At 34.7% G+C, this 16,043-nt stretch overlaps 1 protein-coding gene across 7 annotated transcripts in view; it reads right to left on the reverse strand.

The window, feature by feature from the left end:
- The window catches only part of TAF2 (TATA-box binding protein associated factor 2), an 83,096-nt gene that overhangs the window by 37,192 nt on the left and 29,861 nt on the right, over positions 1 to 16,043 (reverse strand). For all 7 annotated transcript variants that reach the window (XR_003517838.1, XM_027581847.2, XM_027581849.2 and 4 more), the window contains exons 11-18: positions 15,017 to 15,152; positions 13,628 to 13,782; positions 12,833 to 12,947; positions 12,372 to 12,481; positions 10,404 to 10,469; positions 8,968 to 9,220; positions 7,431 to 7,571; positions 3,814 to 3,924 (exon numbers count right to left, since the gene is read on the reverse strand). Coding sequence is in view for 6 of the 7 variants with exons in the window: in XM_027581847.2 (XP_027437648.1) it covers positions 3,814 to 3,924; positions 7,431 to 7,571; positions 8,968 to 9,220; positions 10,404 to 10,469; positions 12,372 to 12,481; positions 12,833 to 12,947; positions 13,628 to 13,782; positions 15,017 to 15,152 (1,087 nt within the window). In the remaining variant the exon portion in view is untranslated. The remainder of the gene's footprint in view (positions 1 to 3,813; positions 3,925 to 7,430; positions 7,572 to 8,967; positions 9,221 to 10,403; positions 10,470 to 12,371; positions 12,482 to 12,832; positions 12,948 to 13,627; positions 13,783 to 15,016; positions 15,153 to 16,043) is intronic.

Genomic DNA, 16,043 nt, shown 5'->3' on the forward strand with positions numbered 1-16,043 from the left:
TAACCAAGGATCACCAGATATTTGAGGAAGCCATCAACATAACAAAGGAAGACCAGAACAAACAAAAGGAAAAAAGCAACCTGTTGGAAAGTTTGCAGGGAAAAGAAAACTGGTAAGGGGAAAGGAAATCCAAAACCTATCATGAACATAGTCTGAGAAATAACCAAAGGTATGCCTTTCAATTGTGTAACTTATTTTATTTTTATTTATTTATTTTTTAAAGATTTTATTTATTTGAGAGTGAGCGAGAAACAGCATGAGAGGGGAGAAGATCAGAGGGAGAAGCAGGCTCCCCGCTGAGCCAGGAGCCCGATGTGGGACTCGATCCCAGGACCCCGGGATCATGACCTGAGCCAAAGGCAGTCGCTTAACCAACTGAGCCACCCAGGCGCCCTGTGTAACTTATTTTAAAAAGAAAAAAATATGCAGATTGAGAATCAAAATTAAATTGCAATAATAAAATTGAAAAAAGTTCCTGAAATTCTAAGCAAAAAGGAAGACATAAAGTAAAAAGAAAAGGAAACTAGAGGGCTGGTGTAGAACACATAACATACAAACAGGAGATCTAGCAAGAAAAGCAGAGAAAAGAGGTGACAACAATCCAAAACAATTTCTAAATCCATATCCCAGTCAATTCCCAGAGAAGCAATTTATTGAAAGGCAACCTAGGGTGGCTTGATTTACACTCAGCAAATCAGATCCTCTAGCCTGGGAATTTGAACTTGGAGCAACTCATTTTATCATCAGTGTTGGGAATGTGGTATGGAAACACAAAATGCCAGGGGATGGAGGGGGAACACCTGCCCCGTGACTTCCACGGTGAGGCAAAAGCTCACATTGACAGTTATAAGGACAGAATCCTGACACATGCCTGTAGTTCAGATACGGGGCAGAAAATAACAAGGTACACATTAAACACAATCAAAGAAAAAATACTCCACACACGTTCACTATGGACCAAGTTTTGTTTTCAAATTGTTCTCATGACTGCAAAATTAGTCACTAAAACTTAAGTCTCAAGTCCTAATCCTTCCCTCTGGAGCCAGAGAAAACAATCATGGATTTTTGCCAGGCTAATTTTATTTTAACATTGTAGCATTTATCAACCTTTTCTTTTCCAGGTTCTAAGTCTGGTTTCCAATTTAGAAAGACCCTTTCCATTCAGAGATTATTCAAATTATGTTTATAGGTTTTCTTCAAATATTCTGATTGCTTCATTGTTACCTCTGATAACTACTTTGCCAACAAAGCAAAAGTCCATTTACTTAACTGCTATTTCTGACCTAAGTATTCAGATCACAGAATGAACTCAGAAATTAAAAATGAGATGGGGGTGTGGGTGAAGTAGGAAAACCAAAAGATTTAACATTTATCCCTCAAACCACGTCCAATTTTCACAGCTACTATAATCCTAACTGAACAAGCTAGATTATCTGATCACCTCAAGGTTACAAGAAACAAGGAAGAAGAAACAATTTGCACAACACATGTAAAGTAGGGACTATTCAGAATAGCGAAAATTCCTACAAAAAACAAAAACAAAAAAAACCCTGAAGGCATCAATATCAGTGTACTATAGCAAAGGCTGACTGATGTTTTTAACAGTGATCCTTTGGAATCAGGAATAGTTTAACCCATGTTCTGTGTACTGTAATTAACTAAACAGATTTCATAATCATATATGATTTATTAGAAATACATATATATGCATAAAAGATTATCATATAAAATGGCTAATAACTAGGCTTAAAGGGGATTAAATTTTAGACTTCTTGAAAACTAACTTATCCAGAGTACGGAATTTCATGCTCTGCCCAATTAATGAGATGTTAAAAATTTTTTAAGTATTTTGCACTGATTCCCAACTTCTTTTTGGCATTTCCACATGTGACCTATTACCCTAAGGTAAAGCTTTATTAGCTTCTATCTCCTCAAAGGGAAAATGAGATAACAGTATCTATCTCAGACATCTGATGAGAATCATATTAGATTATGCATGTTTTGGTATAGGCCATGGAACACAAAAAAAAATACATTTTATTATTATTATTTGTATTTATTCTATCCTTAATATCTTCCAAGATTAGTATGTTAATCTTATAGCCACTAACTATAACACCTGATTAGCCTTCTTCTCAAAATTACAAGAAATTGAGTCTTACGTTGTTCTGCAAAAATAATGAAGTATAAAATTTAATCATCTGTCAGTATGCACCTTACAAAATCATAAATGATGACATGGATGATAGCATCATATAAAGTAGCATGGTGTACTAAAAAGTACACCACATAGATGGGTGACAACAGCTCACAGCACAATTCCCAGATTATACTTCATGTGTCATTTTAGACTCTCAACCTCTGTGTTTTGCTTTCATTTGTCAACTACAGAATAAGTAAGATTTAAAGAAATTAAAATTAAGGTAGGTGAGATCACTTTGCAAAGTAAAAGTACTATACTGGGACTCCCATGATTTAAATTATACAAGCACCCCCCAAAACAAGAAAACTGACATAAACAATTTTACAAAGTATTTCCCCATTCTATCTGAATATAATCTTGATTTGATATCTGAAATCCTAACCTTATATCTTCAAATAAAAGAAATTCATGTGTAGAGGAAGAAAGGAATACTATAAATGAAAGTCAAAACAAACCAGCAGACTAGGAAGGAATCTTATAAAAAAATTTTTAACAATATTCAAAAATGGAAAGAAAAAGTCTATCAACTACAATGTACTTTTAAAGTACTAATTTTTTAAGGACTCTTTTTAGCTTAAATCATTTGAATGTTACTCTGACTTGAGGAAAAACTGGTTGTCCTGATTTTCATTATTAATCAACATTTTTTAATAAACATACTTGTCACTTTTTCTTTACTGTTGTGATGTTTCATTAACTGTTCATGGTTTTGACTCATCTGCCATACCAGATACATGTGTCTTTTTATGTCCTGTTCCTTCTTCCTGGAATAACACTTGGAAAATCCTATTCATCTTTGTGACTCAGTTTGAAAATCACCACTTGTATACAAAACTTCCCTGAGTTTTTCTCTCTATACCCTTTGGAAGGCACTACTTTCTCTGAATTTCCCTAGAAAACTCTGTATACGTATTTCCACTATAAAAGATTGTTGACTGTTTACTTGTCTGATCTCCCCATTAGGTTGAATCTGTGAGGGTCCAGAATCAAACTGTGATATATAGCAGTTGTTCAACAGACGTTTAATGAGTAAACGAAATTCTGGATGCCATCTACCAACTCTTCTTTCTGTTTAACACAGTATACTTCCTAGCATAGGATATATTCTCAAAAACATTTACTGATTGTTAGAATAACAAAATGAAATGATTTTTGAAGCACAGCACTCAATAGCTATTTGCTAAATAAATTAATAAACATACATTATGGTAAAAAACAAAAAAGGTTAAATTTACTAATGAACAAATTATCCCAAGAGGGAACTGTTTTCTGTGCAACCCATGGTAAAATAAAAAATAAGAAAAACATAAAAATTGGGCTGTCAGACTTCACCAAAACGAGTTTTAGTTGGCTCCTCGAAATCTGGTGCACTACTATTTCCACATTAGAACAGGTATAAGGAACATTTAAAACACAATTAAAAAAAAAAACAAAAAACAACTAATCTTGGGTTGTCTTCCACTGGTTATTATAATAAATCATATTTGTATATTTCTATCTCTAGAAATTTCAAGTACCATGGACTCAACAATGATTTCACAGTCTAAATATTTCTCTTTAAAAACAAAATAACACTACGTAGTTTTATAATATTCGTTAAAGTATCTTACCTTATTTTTTCTGTTGTCATTGTACTTGATTAAGTCTAAAATGAATGTTAAGACTTCTTTGGGACAAAGGTTGTGAACATCTCTCAATAAAGCCATTGCAACTGGCATAGTCTACAAAAAAAACCAAAAAACTTTTTTAAGCATATAACTTCTTTCGTTACTACAATTCATTTTAGTATATGCAGAAAAGGGGTACTCCGGGACTGACCTAGGTATCCGGATGGAGTTTAACCCCTCTAATTCCCACCCCTTCTCACTGGGAACATGTGAAACATTGTAACAGAAGAGCAGAGTAGCAAACCAAGGGGAGAGCAGTCTGTAGCCTGTGTGCCTTTGTCTTCATTTGGTGGAGTAAAGTATATGTCATAGAAATTATATAAATCCAGTTTTGTGTCTTACAGTGGAAAGGGAATGGGTTTTAACACTAGATAGACTACTCTTCAACTCCTACTCTACTACCAAGATGATTACTTTAGCTAGCTGCTTACTTAAGAGCCTTGTTTCCTCACAACCATTTTTAGGATTAAATGATACGTGGCTGGAAGCATCTGACAGACAGGAAAGAGGTCAATCATCAGTCTGGGAGGCACTGATTCTGCAGTACCACCCCACTCTCAACCTAAAGAAAAATGGTAAATTATCTAAAATCCACCCTAACTTTCCCCTTTCCAGATTTTCACAGGCAACTTTCCTAAAGAAGTGGAAACCTGACTCACACGATGGTAACCTTTACCAGTAAGACCAAGCTATTTAAACTCAAGAAAGAACCACAGATGAAGTCATCACAGTCCTCAGTACCCATGGAGATTTGGACTATACTCTCATCGGATTCAAAATAACAGTAACTTCTAAATTGAAGAACAAAAAGGAGGCAGCATGAAGGAGCAGAAGCAATAGGACAGTCAGTGTTACAACACTGTAACAGGAGACAGTGTTAATGCTGTAAGAACTAAAGGAAAAGCTCTTTTCCACAGAAATACCTTTCTATGCCTGTTCTGCCCTTTTGGGACTCAAGTTTGACTTAGAGAGTAATCTTTTCTCTCTTTTCTGGCCCTAAAAGTATTATGTAAAAGAAACTGGTATACAAGCAATAATATTCCAACTTTTTTGATCGCAACCCATAGTAAGAAATACATTTATATCCCAATCTACACACACACACAAATGTCATATATACTAACTAAAAAACAAAACCACAAACACTTTATACCTAAAGTGTGTTTATACCACACCTTATAAGATGTGTTGCATTCTGATACTGCCTGTTTATTTAAAAAACAAACCAAAACTTACAAATTGATCTCATCCCCCTCACTAATGGGACACAACTCCCAATATGAAACACAATCTAAAGTATATGGACACACAATGGCACAATGAAGGGGACATACTGGGTAGACATCAACTTGTCTCCATACCATGAATTAGTGAAATGGCAACAGAGAGCTGAGCAACAAGTACTAGAGAATGTTCAGTTCTTTAAAATGAGAGGATACCACCTAGACTTCTTTGATTATACCAAAATTGGCTTTCCCCAAACCTGACTCATCCTGAATCTGTTCTGCTGATGAAATTCACTATAATTATATCATGACTTCTACTCTCAGCAGGTGCCTCAATGTTGCTGGGTTATCTTTTACTTCTCCCTCTATCATATATAAATCTCACCTTACCTAATATTTCCCTCAACATCTATCATTTCACTCACTTCCAATCTGCTTTCAACCTGCCTCAGAAAAAGGAATGTTCTTTTTTTTTTTTAAAGATTTTATTTATTTATTTGACAGAGACACAACGAGAGAGAACACAAGCAGGGAGAGTGGGAGAGGGAGAAAGCAGGCTTCCCGCTGAGCAGGGAGCCTGATGTGGGGCTTGATCCCAGGACTCTGGGACCATGACCTGAGGTGAAGGCAGATACCCAATGACTGAGCCACCCAGGCGCCCCAAAAGGAATGTTCTTATCTTTCCTAAAATTAACCTCCCAACTGCGTTCCACCCACTCCTAATATCTTCAGAATTTACTCTGCCCTCTCTTTTTTATATCTACTTGCTCCCACTTGAATATTTCATCTCTCCTTTTCCATAGATTCCTTTCTCTGTGCCAAACATCCCTCAAGTTTCTTCTTCCTTTATACAAAACAAACCCAAAATGTCCCTTTCTTAGCACTGCTTTTTTTTTAGACAGTGAGAGCAGGAACACAAGCAGGAGGAGTGGGAGAGGGAGAAGGTTTCCCGCGGAGCAGGGAGCCCGATGCGGGGCTCGATCCCAGGACCCTGGGAGCCCCAGGACCCTGGGATCATGACCTGAGCCGAAGGCAGACGCTTAACGACTGAGCCACCCAGACGCCACATCTTAGCACTGCTTTATCCTCGACATGTCTTTCTCATATTCTTTAACACTAAAATCATTAAATACGCTTTTTTTAGTTTTTTCTACTTCAACTTCACTGTTCTTTCTAGTTTGGTCTACTTAATCTGATCTCTGCCTTCATTACATATTTTATTTTTTTTAGAGAGGGATCTATCTATCTATCTATAGAAAGAGAGAGAGAGAGAGTGTGTGTGTGTAGGGAGGAGAAACAGAGGAAGAGGGAGAGAGAGAATCTTAAGCAGGCTCCACACCCAGCACAGAGGCCAACACAGGGCTGGGTTTCATGACTGAAATCACAAGGTGAGCCAAAATCAAGAGGTGGATGCTTAACCAACTGAGCCACCCAGGCACCCCTACCTTTATTATTATTATTATTATTATTAAATTACTCAAAACATTTTACAAGTGGTTGGCAAATTGCCCAAATGCTGAAAATCCTGCCTTTCCCACATCCCTTACTAAAACAGTGACACCATCACACCACTGTGACTTTCTGTATTATCATTTATAAAAATCTTATATGATAAATACAGTGTACAAAACACTTTACATACTTGATCTATTTGATTTTTAAAAAGATAAATTTTGCAATTGAGTATATGTGCTGCCAAAGCGAGCACAATTTTACAATTGAGTAAACTGAGACTTACAAGGTTAAGAGACTTGTCCTCGTGCAAACTGCAAGTGAGAGCAGAGCTAGGACTGAAACCAGAGATGGGTACTGTACTTGTCTGTCTCAGAAGGGCTATCCACATTCTAGAAGGACTGCCATCAGAAGAACTCACCCATCTCTCCATCCCCCATGTAACCAACCAAAAAGTTAAATTATCCATTTCTGTTTACTTTAGTATAAATGTTGATAGAGAGTTACTTACACACAGCTCATAAACTCAATGAACAATCAAAATTTGGGGAACCTTTTTTTTTTTTTTAGAGATCTTTATTTACTTGAGAGAGAGAGAGAGAACATGCACATGAGTGGGCTGAGGAGCACAGGGAGAAGCAGACTCCCCGATTCGGGGCTTGATCCTGGTACTCTAGGATCATGACCTGAGCCAAAGGCAGACACCTGACCAACTGAGCCACCAGGCGCCCTGGGGAACATCTTGTAGAACCAAAAAGAGAACAAAGACAAACCTTTTATAAAAAAGTAAACACACCTGCTATTTAAAGAGTCCCTGAGTTAAACTGAGATACACAGATAATGGCATACAACAATTGTAACAAAGTAGAAAGTAAACTGCACCTTCTGTAGAAAATAGCTTTGAAAGCTCATAAAGTTGTTTGTTTTCACAATGTTTGGACAAGTTTTGCAACAAAACATTCTAGTAAAGAGTGACTTCATGGCTGGTGGTCCTGTCCATGTGCTCACCATTGAATTCGCAATCTGCAAATAATTAGAAGTAATTTCCATCACCACTGAAAACATACTTTTAAATAAAATAAATAAAATAGCTTCTTAAAATGTATTAAAACAACTGAATGTTTTCAACAATTTCAATTCTCAGAAATTTAATACATTTTAACCTTTTATTACCATTTCCCAAAAAAATTAACTCACCTCCCCCCCAAATTCTTTGTATATACACTCATAATTATTTTCTATAATTTCTAAGTTGGAGCATTCTTTTAATGTTTTAAGAAAACATGTTTGCAAAAGCCTTCTTTTCTGAATAAGTTTGTCTTTGTCCATTTAGGAAAATAAAATTCTAACACTTTAAATTACCAAAGAGAATCATCACAATGGATTTTAAATAGGTTTTAAAATCTACCCTAATTGAAAAATAAGCCAAATACAGCGCTAACGTTTTAAGTCTGCAAGAACGCTTCACAAAAAAAAACATATCTTGCTATTGAAACTTTTAGCATATACAGAAATTATGTCTGAAAAGAATGAATTTATAATTTTAAATAAGTCTATAATTACATGAACCTGCTAAGATTTAGCATGTGAGAATCACAAAGATTTTTATAGAAGCAATGAAATTATATCCTTAGCAGACGATCTATCAGAGAATACCATACTGTCCCTCACATATCTGAGTAGGATGTAGGAATTCAATAGTGACCATTAAAGAGAAAATGAATCTAAACCATTACAATCTTCGGAGATGTTGGGCAAATGGATTTTAGCAGTGAGGAAGGCAGGGGAGTCACTAAATGGGAAGGAACCTATTATCAAGATGTTTTTTAAATACCTGGAACCCAGTATTTCTGGCCAAATTTTTGTCTGCATTTTTCTGGTTTTCATTTGCTCTACCTTCAGTTTTTTTTGCATCTAAAGAAAAATATTTAGTTTTCTTAATAAATTAACTTTTCTAGCATGTGAAGTTATAGAATCTATCATTTTAAGTTATATATCACTAATACTGATTACTAAACCCAAACCAACATGAAATAATCACCACAGCAGGATAGTTAAGATGAACTGATTTCCTATACTATAAGGTAAAACATCACTCAAACTAAGGTATTTCTTGCCAAATACATCTGTGCTTTAACAGGATGGTTTGGCAATTCAATAAAATGGAGAACAATCCTCGTTGAATTTAAAATCTTTCAGTTTGAAAATTACAAACTTTTAATGCATTATCTATTTTCAGATCAAAACATTTTTCTTTCACATCAGTCTTATTAGACACATTTGGAAAAAAGTTTTCAAGGGACCACCTACCAAGTAAAATTAAAGACTATGGCCAATGTTAATTCGTTTTCAGAGTTTTTTGGGTTTTGTTTTTAAATATGCCGTAGTCGCGTTTTCTTTCTACTAGGCATCATCTCACCTTTGCGAGGCAGAAGCAGGCGGACATTCTCACTCGGTAGAAACACTGCTCTTGTTCTAAGATGTCAGTGAGCGCAAGGCGAGAGGCTGGCGTGGGGAACTTCTCCAAGGCCAGAATGGATTCCTGCTGTGCAACGACATCTCTCTCGTAGCGGAGCTGGTACTGCCACATGAAATCAGCTTGCTCAAACTCCACTTTCCTCAGCACTGACATATCCGGGTCTATTCTTATCCACAGCAAAGGGGAATCCGCACTGAAAGAAAATACAATCTTCTTTTTAATTTGTTTCAATTTTATATATTTATAAAATAAAAACAAAGCATTTATTAAATAGATTCTCTTCTCTATGTAATATTCAAGACTGCCTGAACTTTTACTGTATTCATTTTTTTAATCACACTGACACCATTCTCATTATGTTTAATGTATTTCAACTTTCTCACAACAGCTCCTCTTTATTAATCTTGCTTAAAAGATCCTCAGGGATAAGAAGACAGTTGTCACAAAGAAATTCCATCTGAAAATTTTACTTCAGGGATTTTGATTTGTAATTATGTGATGTGAAAAAAAAGAATGAGATCAAATTTCTTCATTTCATGGCCTATAGCCTGACTGTGGCTATAAATGCCATCATTTCTTGGAATCAATCTGTGACTAAGAAATGAATTTATTTCAAAATTAATTTGTTTAACTGATTTTTAATAGTGTTTTTTTTAATGTTAGATTCATGATCATCTTTCGCAAACAGCAAGTTCTGAAATCATAATTCAGAGGCATATCATGAATTTATCCTCCCATACTTGTGAAAGTAACTTGCACAGTTTAAAAAATCTAGTCTATGTCAACACCATCATCAAAAGAATATTACCTGAACTACTACTTTAATTCACCAAATACTAGTGGGTGCTTACTACAGGTAAGGCACTTGATATGGAAAAAGTACATAAATGGTATATAAACAGCAGTAATACTTGGCAACCAAGCTAGTAATTACATGTTTTATAAAAAAATACACAGGCACAATATGGATGAGCAAAATGAAGTCTGAGCTATAGTATTTTTTAAAGATGAAACACTGCCAATCAGTAAATATTACCACATAAAATTTAGAACAGTGATATTTAAATTGTATTTTGAAAGCACAGGGAGCCTCAAAGTGCCCTGAAGCCTTGTCCAAAGACAAAAAGAATCTGTATTTTATCTGAGAGCTCCCTAGAAATACAGACTATCAGGACCCACTAGAACGTACTAGATCAGAAATTGCATTTTAAGAAGATCTGCAAGTGACACACTATAGTTTGAGAAACACTGCATTTCTATGGACTTTCAAAGTTTTAAAAGCAGCAATTTCAACACATTTACGTACTTTTAGATGTGCATAACAAGACACATGAGAATGCATAGATTATATCCTTTAACTCAAGTAACTAACTTACTCCATCGCAGAAAGATCCATGTCAACTTCTTCTCCATTCATCAGTGGAATTTTTTTCTTTTTATTCCTACATTTAGGGAAAAGTTAAGTTTACAAACTGTGACATTTCCAATTCTGAAAGGAGATAAAGAACAGTTGAAGCTCAAAATAAAAATTTCAGGCAACGCTGTAAAACAGCTTGAGGAAGAAGGGATAGTGAATGTAATGAAATTTAAACACACAAAAAAATCTATTTTGAAGCTGAAGGGAATGAAGTCAATGGTACTGAAATGTCTTCCTGATCAAAGTTTAAGAAAAAGCAAAAATATTTAACTAAATGCCAGGTTAAAACATAGATGTACTTCCAAGAACTGGTAAGCTGCAATTTTATTCAAAAAAGACTGATCTAGCAACAAAGAAATCCTTTATAAAAAAACTGAAAAAATAACCAGGCCTGAAATGAGACATGAATTATTCTGAACATGTGCTCTATGTGCAAGGAGCTGTCCCATATGAAATGAGGTATGTGATTAACTATAATACATCTTAACAGTATTAATTAACACATACAACTAGTTAATATGAAAAAGATTTAGGATAAGCCCCCCAAAAAGCAACTGCTTCCATGCAAATTACTCTTTTTTTTATTATGTTATGTTAATCACCATACATTACATCATTAGTTTTTGATGTAGTGTTCCATGATTCATTGTTTGCATATATCATAAAATCTACTGGATATACACTAAAAACCTGGGTGACTACAAATTAAAATAGGAACAGAGAACAGTCTTCCTATGTTCCTCACACCAAAGAACACCCAAAGGACATACTGTTACTACAGAGAAAAAACCCTGAGGAAATGTTATGAAAAAGAGTGGCAATCAGATGTTCCCAATTTCTAAGGTAGACAGAACAAAAGGAAAGGGAAATTTCAGCCTGAACTAAGAAAGAATTTTTGCAGAGGAAAAACGGTTTCAGGGAAATTTCGGAATCAAGTTTCTGAAGGCCGTCAAAATCAACTGACATCCCCATCTGTCTGACATGACCTCAATCTAGTCATGAGTATAAACCTTCTGTTCCTGAAGTTTTGATATACTATACAAACCTCCAGCGAAGCACAAAAATGTTCCCATCTTTCACTATTCAGAATACATGCTAATGGCTGAGTTAAACAATAGTGGTAAAGAAAAAATATACTACATAGAAGATGAACGGTTGAACATTTTTTAAGGAAAATGACAATGTGCTGTCTTGAAAGACAACAAGGATGTTTTTTAAGGGGCACCTGGCTGGCTCAGTTGGAAGAGTATGCAACTCTTAATCTTGGGGTCATGAGTTCGAGTTCCATGTTGGGTGTAGGATTACTTAAAATAAATAAATAAAGGGGCACCTGGCTGGCTTAGTTGGAGGAGCATGTGACTCTTGATCTCAGGGTCGTGAGTTCGAGCTCCATGTTGGGTACAGAGATTACTTAAATAAATAAAATTAAAACAAAAAAAAGAATGTTTTGTAAAGACATGGTGAAACAGAGAAAAGGAGAAAGACATAGTAAAGAAAATGCAGCGGCTTTTTATGACATGTATTCAGCTCCTTCCTTTATATTCAATGATCATTTCCCCAATATTTACTATAGGTATTAATCCAATGACATTAACAACAACAAACCTAAGCAATTTGCCTTCAATTTTTCCTGGCTCCAAAAAAAATCAAACTTCTATTCCACCTACCCTGACCCTACAAAATAAAGATTATTAAACCTAAATCTAAATTTTTAAATTAATTCAAAAAATAAAATGTTGTCAAGAAAAACAAATAAAGAATATTTGGTAATATCAACTTGAAGCAGAAGGATGAAAAAAAGATACCAGATAACATGATCTCTACTTGAAACTTAGGTATATATTAGGATTTCTATTTTGGCATTTTAATCTGTGAGACTTATAGTTTAATTATCAACTACAGTTTAAAGTTATGATTTAATGCCTACCTTCTGCTTTTAGAATGACAGGGAATATCATGCTTAAGGCTGTTTTCTTCAATTTGCAACGTATGATTGAAGGATCCATCTAACTCCTGCACTGTCACTTTAAGTGGTCCCTTTAAAAGAAACAGTGTTCAAAGATAATGCTAGGAAAACACCATATACATATTCTTATGTGTACAGGTACATATTTCAAGATATAAAATAGCACTACAGAAGATGTGTGTCTGGGGACACAGAGAGGTAGCTGGTGCCAAAGGAGGGGAGAACTGGGATAATGTGTCCCCCGGAATCTCCACCATAACCTCGTCACTGACCCGTCACTGACACTTGGTGTTTTCTCAATTTCAACCTCTGCAAACAAATTCTCATTATGAAACTTCTAACCAGCTCTCCACCCATAAGCCCTTCCTACATTGAAAGTGGGAAGAAAGCAGTACAAAAGGCCATTTTGGAAAAAATCTTACCACGTATTTCTGAGTTCCCGGAGATGTATAATCTTGCTTTATTTCTAATTCCAAAACATTTCGTTTTCTGTTAAATGCAAAACTTCCATAAAATTTTACCACTCCACTCTGGTCTCTGAAGAATTGTAAAGGAATTTTTGCATATTGACATGAATATGTACCAAACAAAATAAATGACTCATTATAGTAGGTGATAACTTTCAGACGCATTCTCACCAGTTCAAGGCCTGAGAGCACACTTCAGGGTAAACCAGGTGGCAAAGTATTCAAAATTTTTGTGAAAAGTGTTTCCCCATATTTAAACAAAATTTCTGAAACATTAATAAATTTGTGTTTTGAAAGAAGCAAAACCACTCCACTGGGTTATTAATATAATAGTGCTTTGATATGAAAAAAATGTAAAAATTGAGAAGTTCCCAGATACCACTTAAGTTGTGCCAACCCCTAACCACATCTAAAAGCCACCAGACCACTGCATCTTACAAGTAATCCTGCAGGCCTGTCTGGTGGATTATTTACCTCCCCACCATTAAGCCTATTGCTATATTCACACACTAACAAGTAATTCAAAATATGCCAAATTTTACAAGCATAAACATGTATCTGTGTGAATCTCAATGATTAATAGGCACCTTAGCAGAAATGATTTACAGTTCCTAGTTATTTCTACTACTATTTAGCAACTTAAATAGTTCTTCTCCTTTGGTCTTCCAAATCTTTCTTTTTCCTCCTTTCCCTGACACATATAACCTTATTCCCTTCCCCTCCTCGTTGAGCGGCTACTGAAAAGGATACACCCACTGCTTTATTAAAGGCTGGATGTCTTTGCCAGAGACATTTGAGATGGATTTCAAAAACCCAGATGTGGAAACCAACATCTGACTCCACATATGTGACTGGAACTTCTGTGATGAAGCAGTACTAGCCAAACTTAACAGTTTATTGAAAACCTATAAGGATGAAAGTTATCATTTAAGTAAGTTTGTATGACATAATATACATTGTTTTCAATTCCGTACTATACCCACACTTTGCATATGACTTTACTAGATAGTCAATTACAAAGATAATAATTTCACATCTTACTATATAGGTGGATCTAGTTAAAGACTATTAGCAATAAAAGCATGCAAAGATTTAAACAGCCACATATAAAACTATTCTTCCTCAAAACACAATTCAATTTCAATAATGTCCTGGCCAAACAATGAACACGGTTTTTAAGGATTATAATAACAATAATATATAATACCTATAATTTATTGAATCATGAGCTTTACAAAGAAACTAAACATTTAGCAAGTTGAGAACACTCACTAAGACTTATACAACTCGGGGTGCCTGGGTGGCTCAGTTGTTAAGCATCTCCCTTCGGCTCAGGTCATGATCCCAGGGTCCTGGGATCAAGCCCCGCAACAGGCTCCCTGCTCAGCGGAAAGCCTGCTTTCCCTCTCCCACTACCCCTGCTTGTGTTCCCTCTCTCGCTGTCTCTCTTTGTCAAATAGATAAATAAAATCTTTAAAAAAAAAAAAAAGACTTATACAACTCTGCAAAGTTTCTTTATGGACCATCTCTCATTTAGTATTTCTCCACTCTAAAGGTAAGGTGAAGGACAGAAAGATTAAAGAAACTTAACTTTAAGGCAAATATAAAATGCTTTAAAAAACTATTAAAAAGTTATTTTTCACTCACCTGTAAGAATATTATCAATGGAAAAAAAATAGCTGAACATTTACAACACATCTTGTTTCTAATGCCTCAACCACTCTATCTCAACTATTTACAACAAAACTTGCTTAAAATATATGGTAGAATTTAATAGTAGCAAAAATAAACATCTTTTAGATAGGTTTTTCTTCTATTAAAAACACTCTAAGTGGCAGTTCAACCTTAATATTTTAAATAATGAACACAAAATCATATGTACAAATAGGTTCTACTTTCATCTCCACATTCTAATTTTATATCCATGACAATCGAGCATTAAATGGGTAAAGTATTGATACTTATTCTACATCTGAGGAAACACAAACAAAAAGCACAGGTTACTTAGTGAGCAAACAGCTAATTAGTAACAGAATACCTCCAGAGGCCCTGACTCCTATTCTACAAAATAGCATTCAGATTATACATATGGAATGTATCTTTCTCTACAACTGTTAAGTCCTTCACTTTAATACTTACTTGTAGCATGAATTCCATACTGATCCTATTTTCAATCAATCTCATCACCAGGTGAGCTTTACACTGAAACATAGTGTAATATTCCCAAGAAAGCGTATGTGGATGCTTTATTGAAAAGTGGAGATGAGATGCCGGACTAAAAACATAAACAGCTATACTTAGTAAAACAAATTTGTATTAAATAAACAGTAAGTTTCATGGCCACATCATAATATAAGTCAGTAATTTCTTAGCATGAGATCAACACAAGTAGGAAACTTCTTAAAATAAATGTAACTGGAAGAAAATTATAAAGTTTCATGAAAAAACATAAAGGAAAATTATAATAAAAACACATGCCAAGCTCCCAGATAAGAACAGTGTCAATATTTTAGTGCTCTCCAAATTCATCATTATAACTAATGTAATTCTAAACAATATCCCAAGGTTAAACCATACACACACAAAAACAGTCCAGGTGCATTACATATCAAAAACAATTATAAAAGTACCAGAAGGAAAGAAGGAAAAAAATTTCTTGTCCTAATTCTAGGGCAGGAAAAATCTTGCTATAAATAAATAAATCAATCCAGGGGACAAAGACCAGACTATGTAAAAATTTTAAATTCTGAAATGATGAAAGAGATCATCAGTAAATTAAAAGAAAGGTACAGTCTAGTAAAAAAAAAAAATTATGACATATATGAATGTTTAAGGTGTTTAAAATTTTTCACTATTTTAAATAATGCTGTAGTGAATGTCTTTTTACACATGTGCAAGTATTTCTGTATGGCAAATGTCTAGAAGTACAATTTCTATATGACAACATAGCTAGAAATACAACTACTGAATCAAAATCATCTATTTTAAACGTTTGATTGGTACCAACAAATTACCCTTCAAAATCACTGTACCAAATTACACTCTCACAATCAATGTGTAAGGGTAGTCATTATACTTCTTTAAAAACATGGCATTGAAATTTAAAATATTTGTTGATAGTTACACAGTAATATGTATATGATTGAACTACATTTGGTAATGCCAT

This window comes from Zalophus californianus, chromosome 4 (genome assembly GCF_009762305.2).
Source record: "Zalophus californianus isolate mZalCal1 chromosome 4, mZalCal1.pri.v2, whole genome shotgun sequence".
NCBI classification, from domain to species: Eukaryota; Metazoa; Chordata; class Mammalia; order Carnivora; family Otariidae; genus Zalophus; species Zalophus californianus.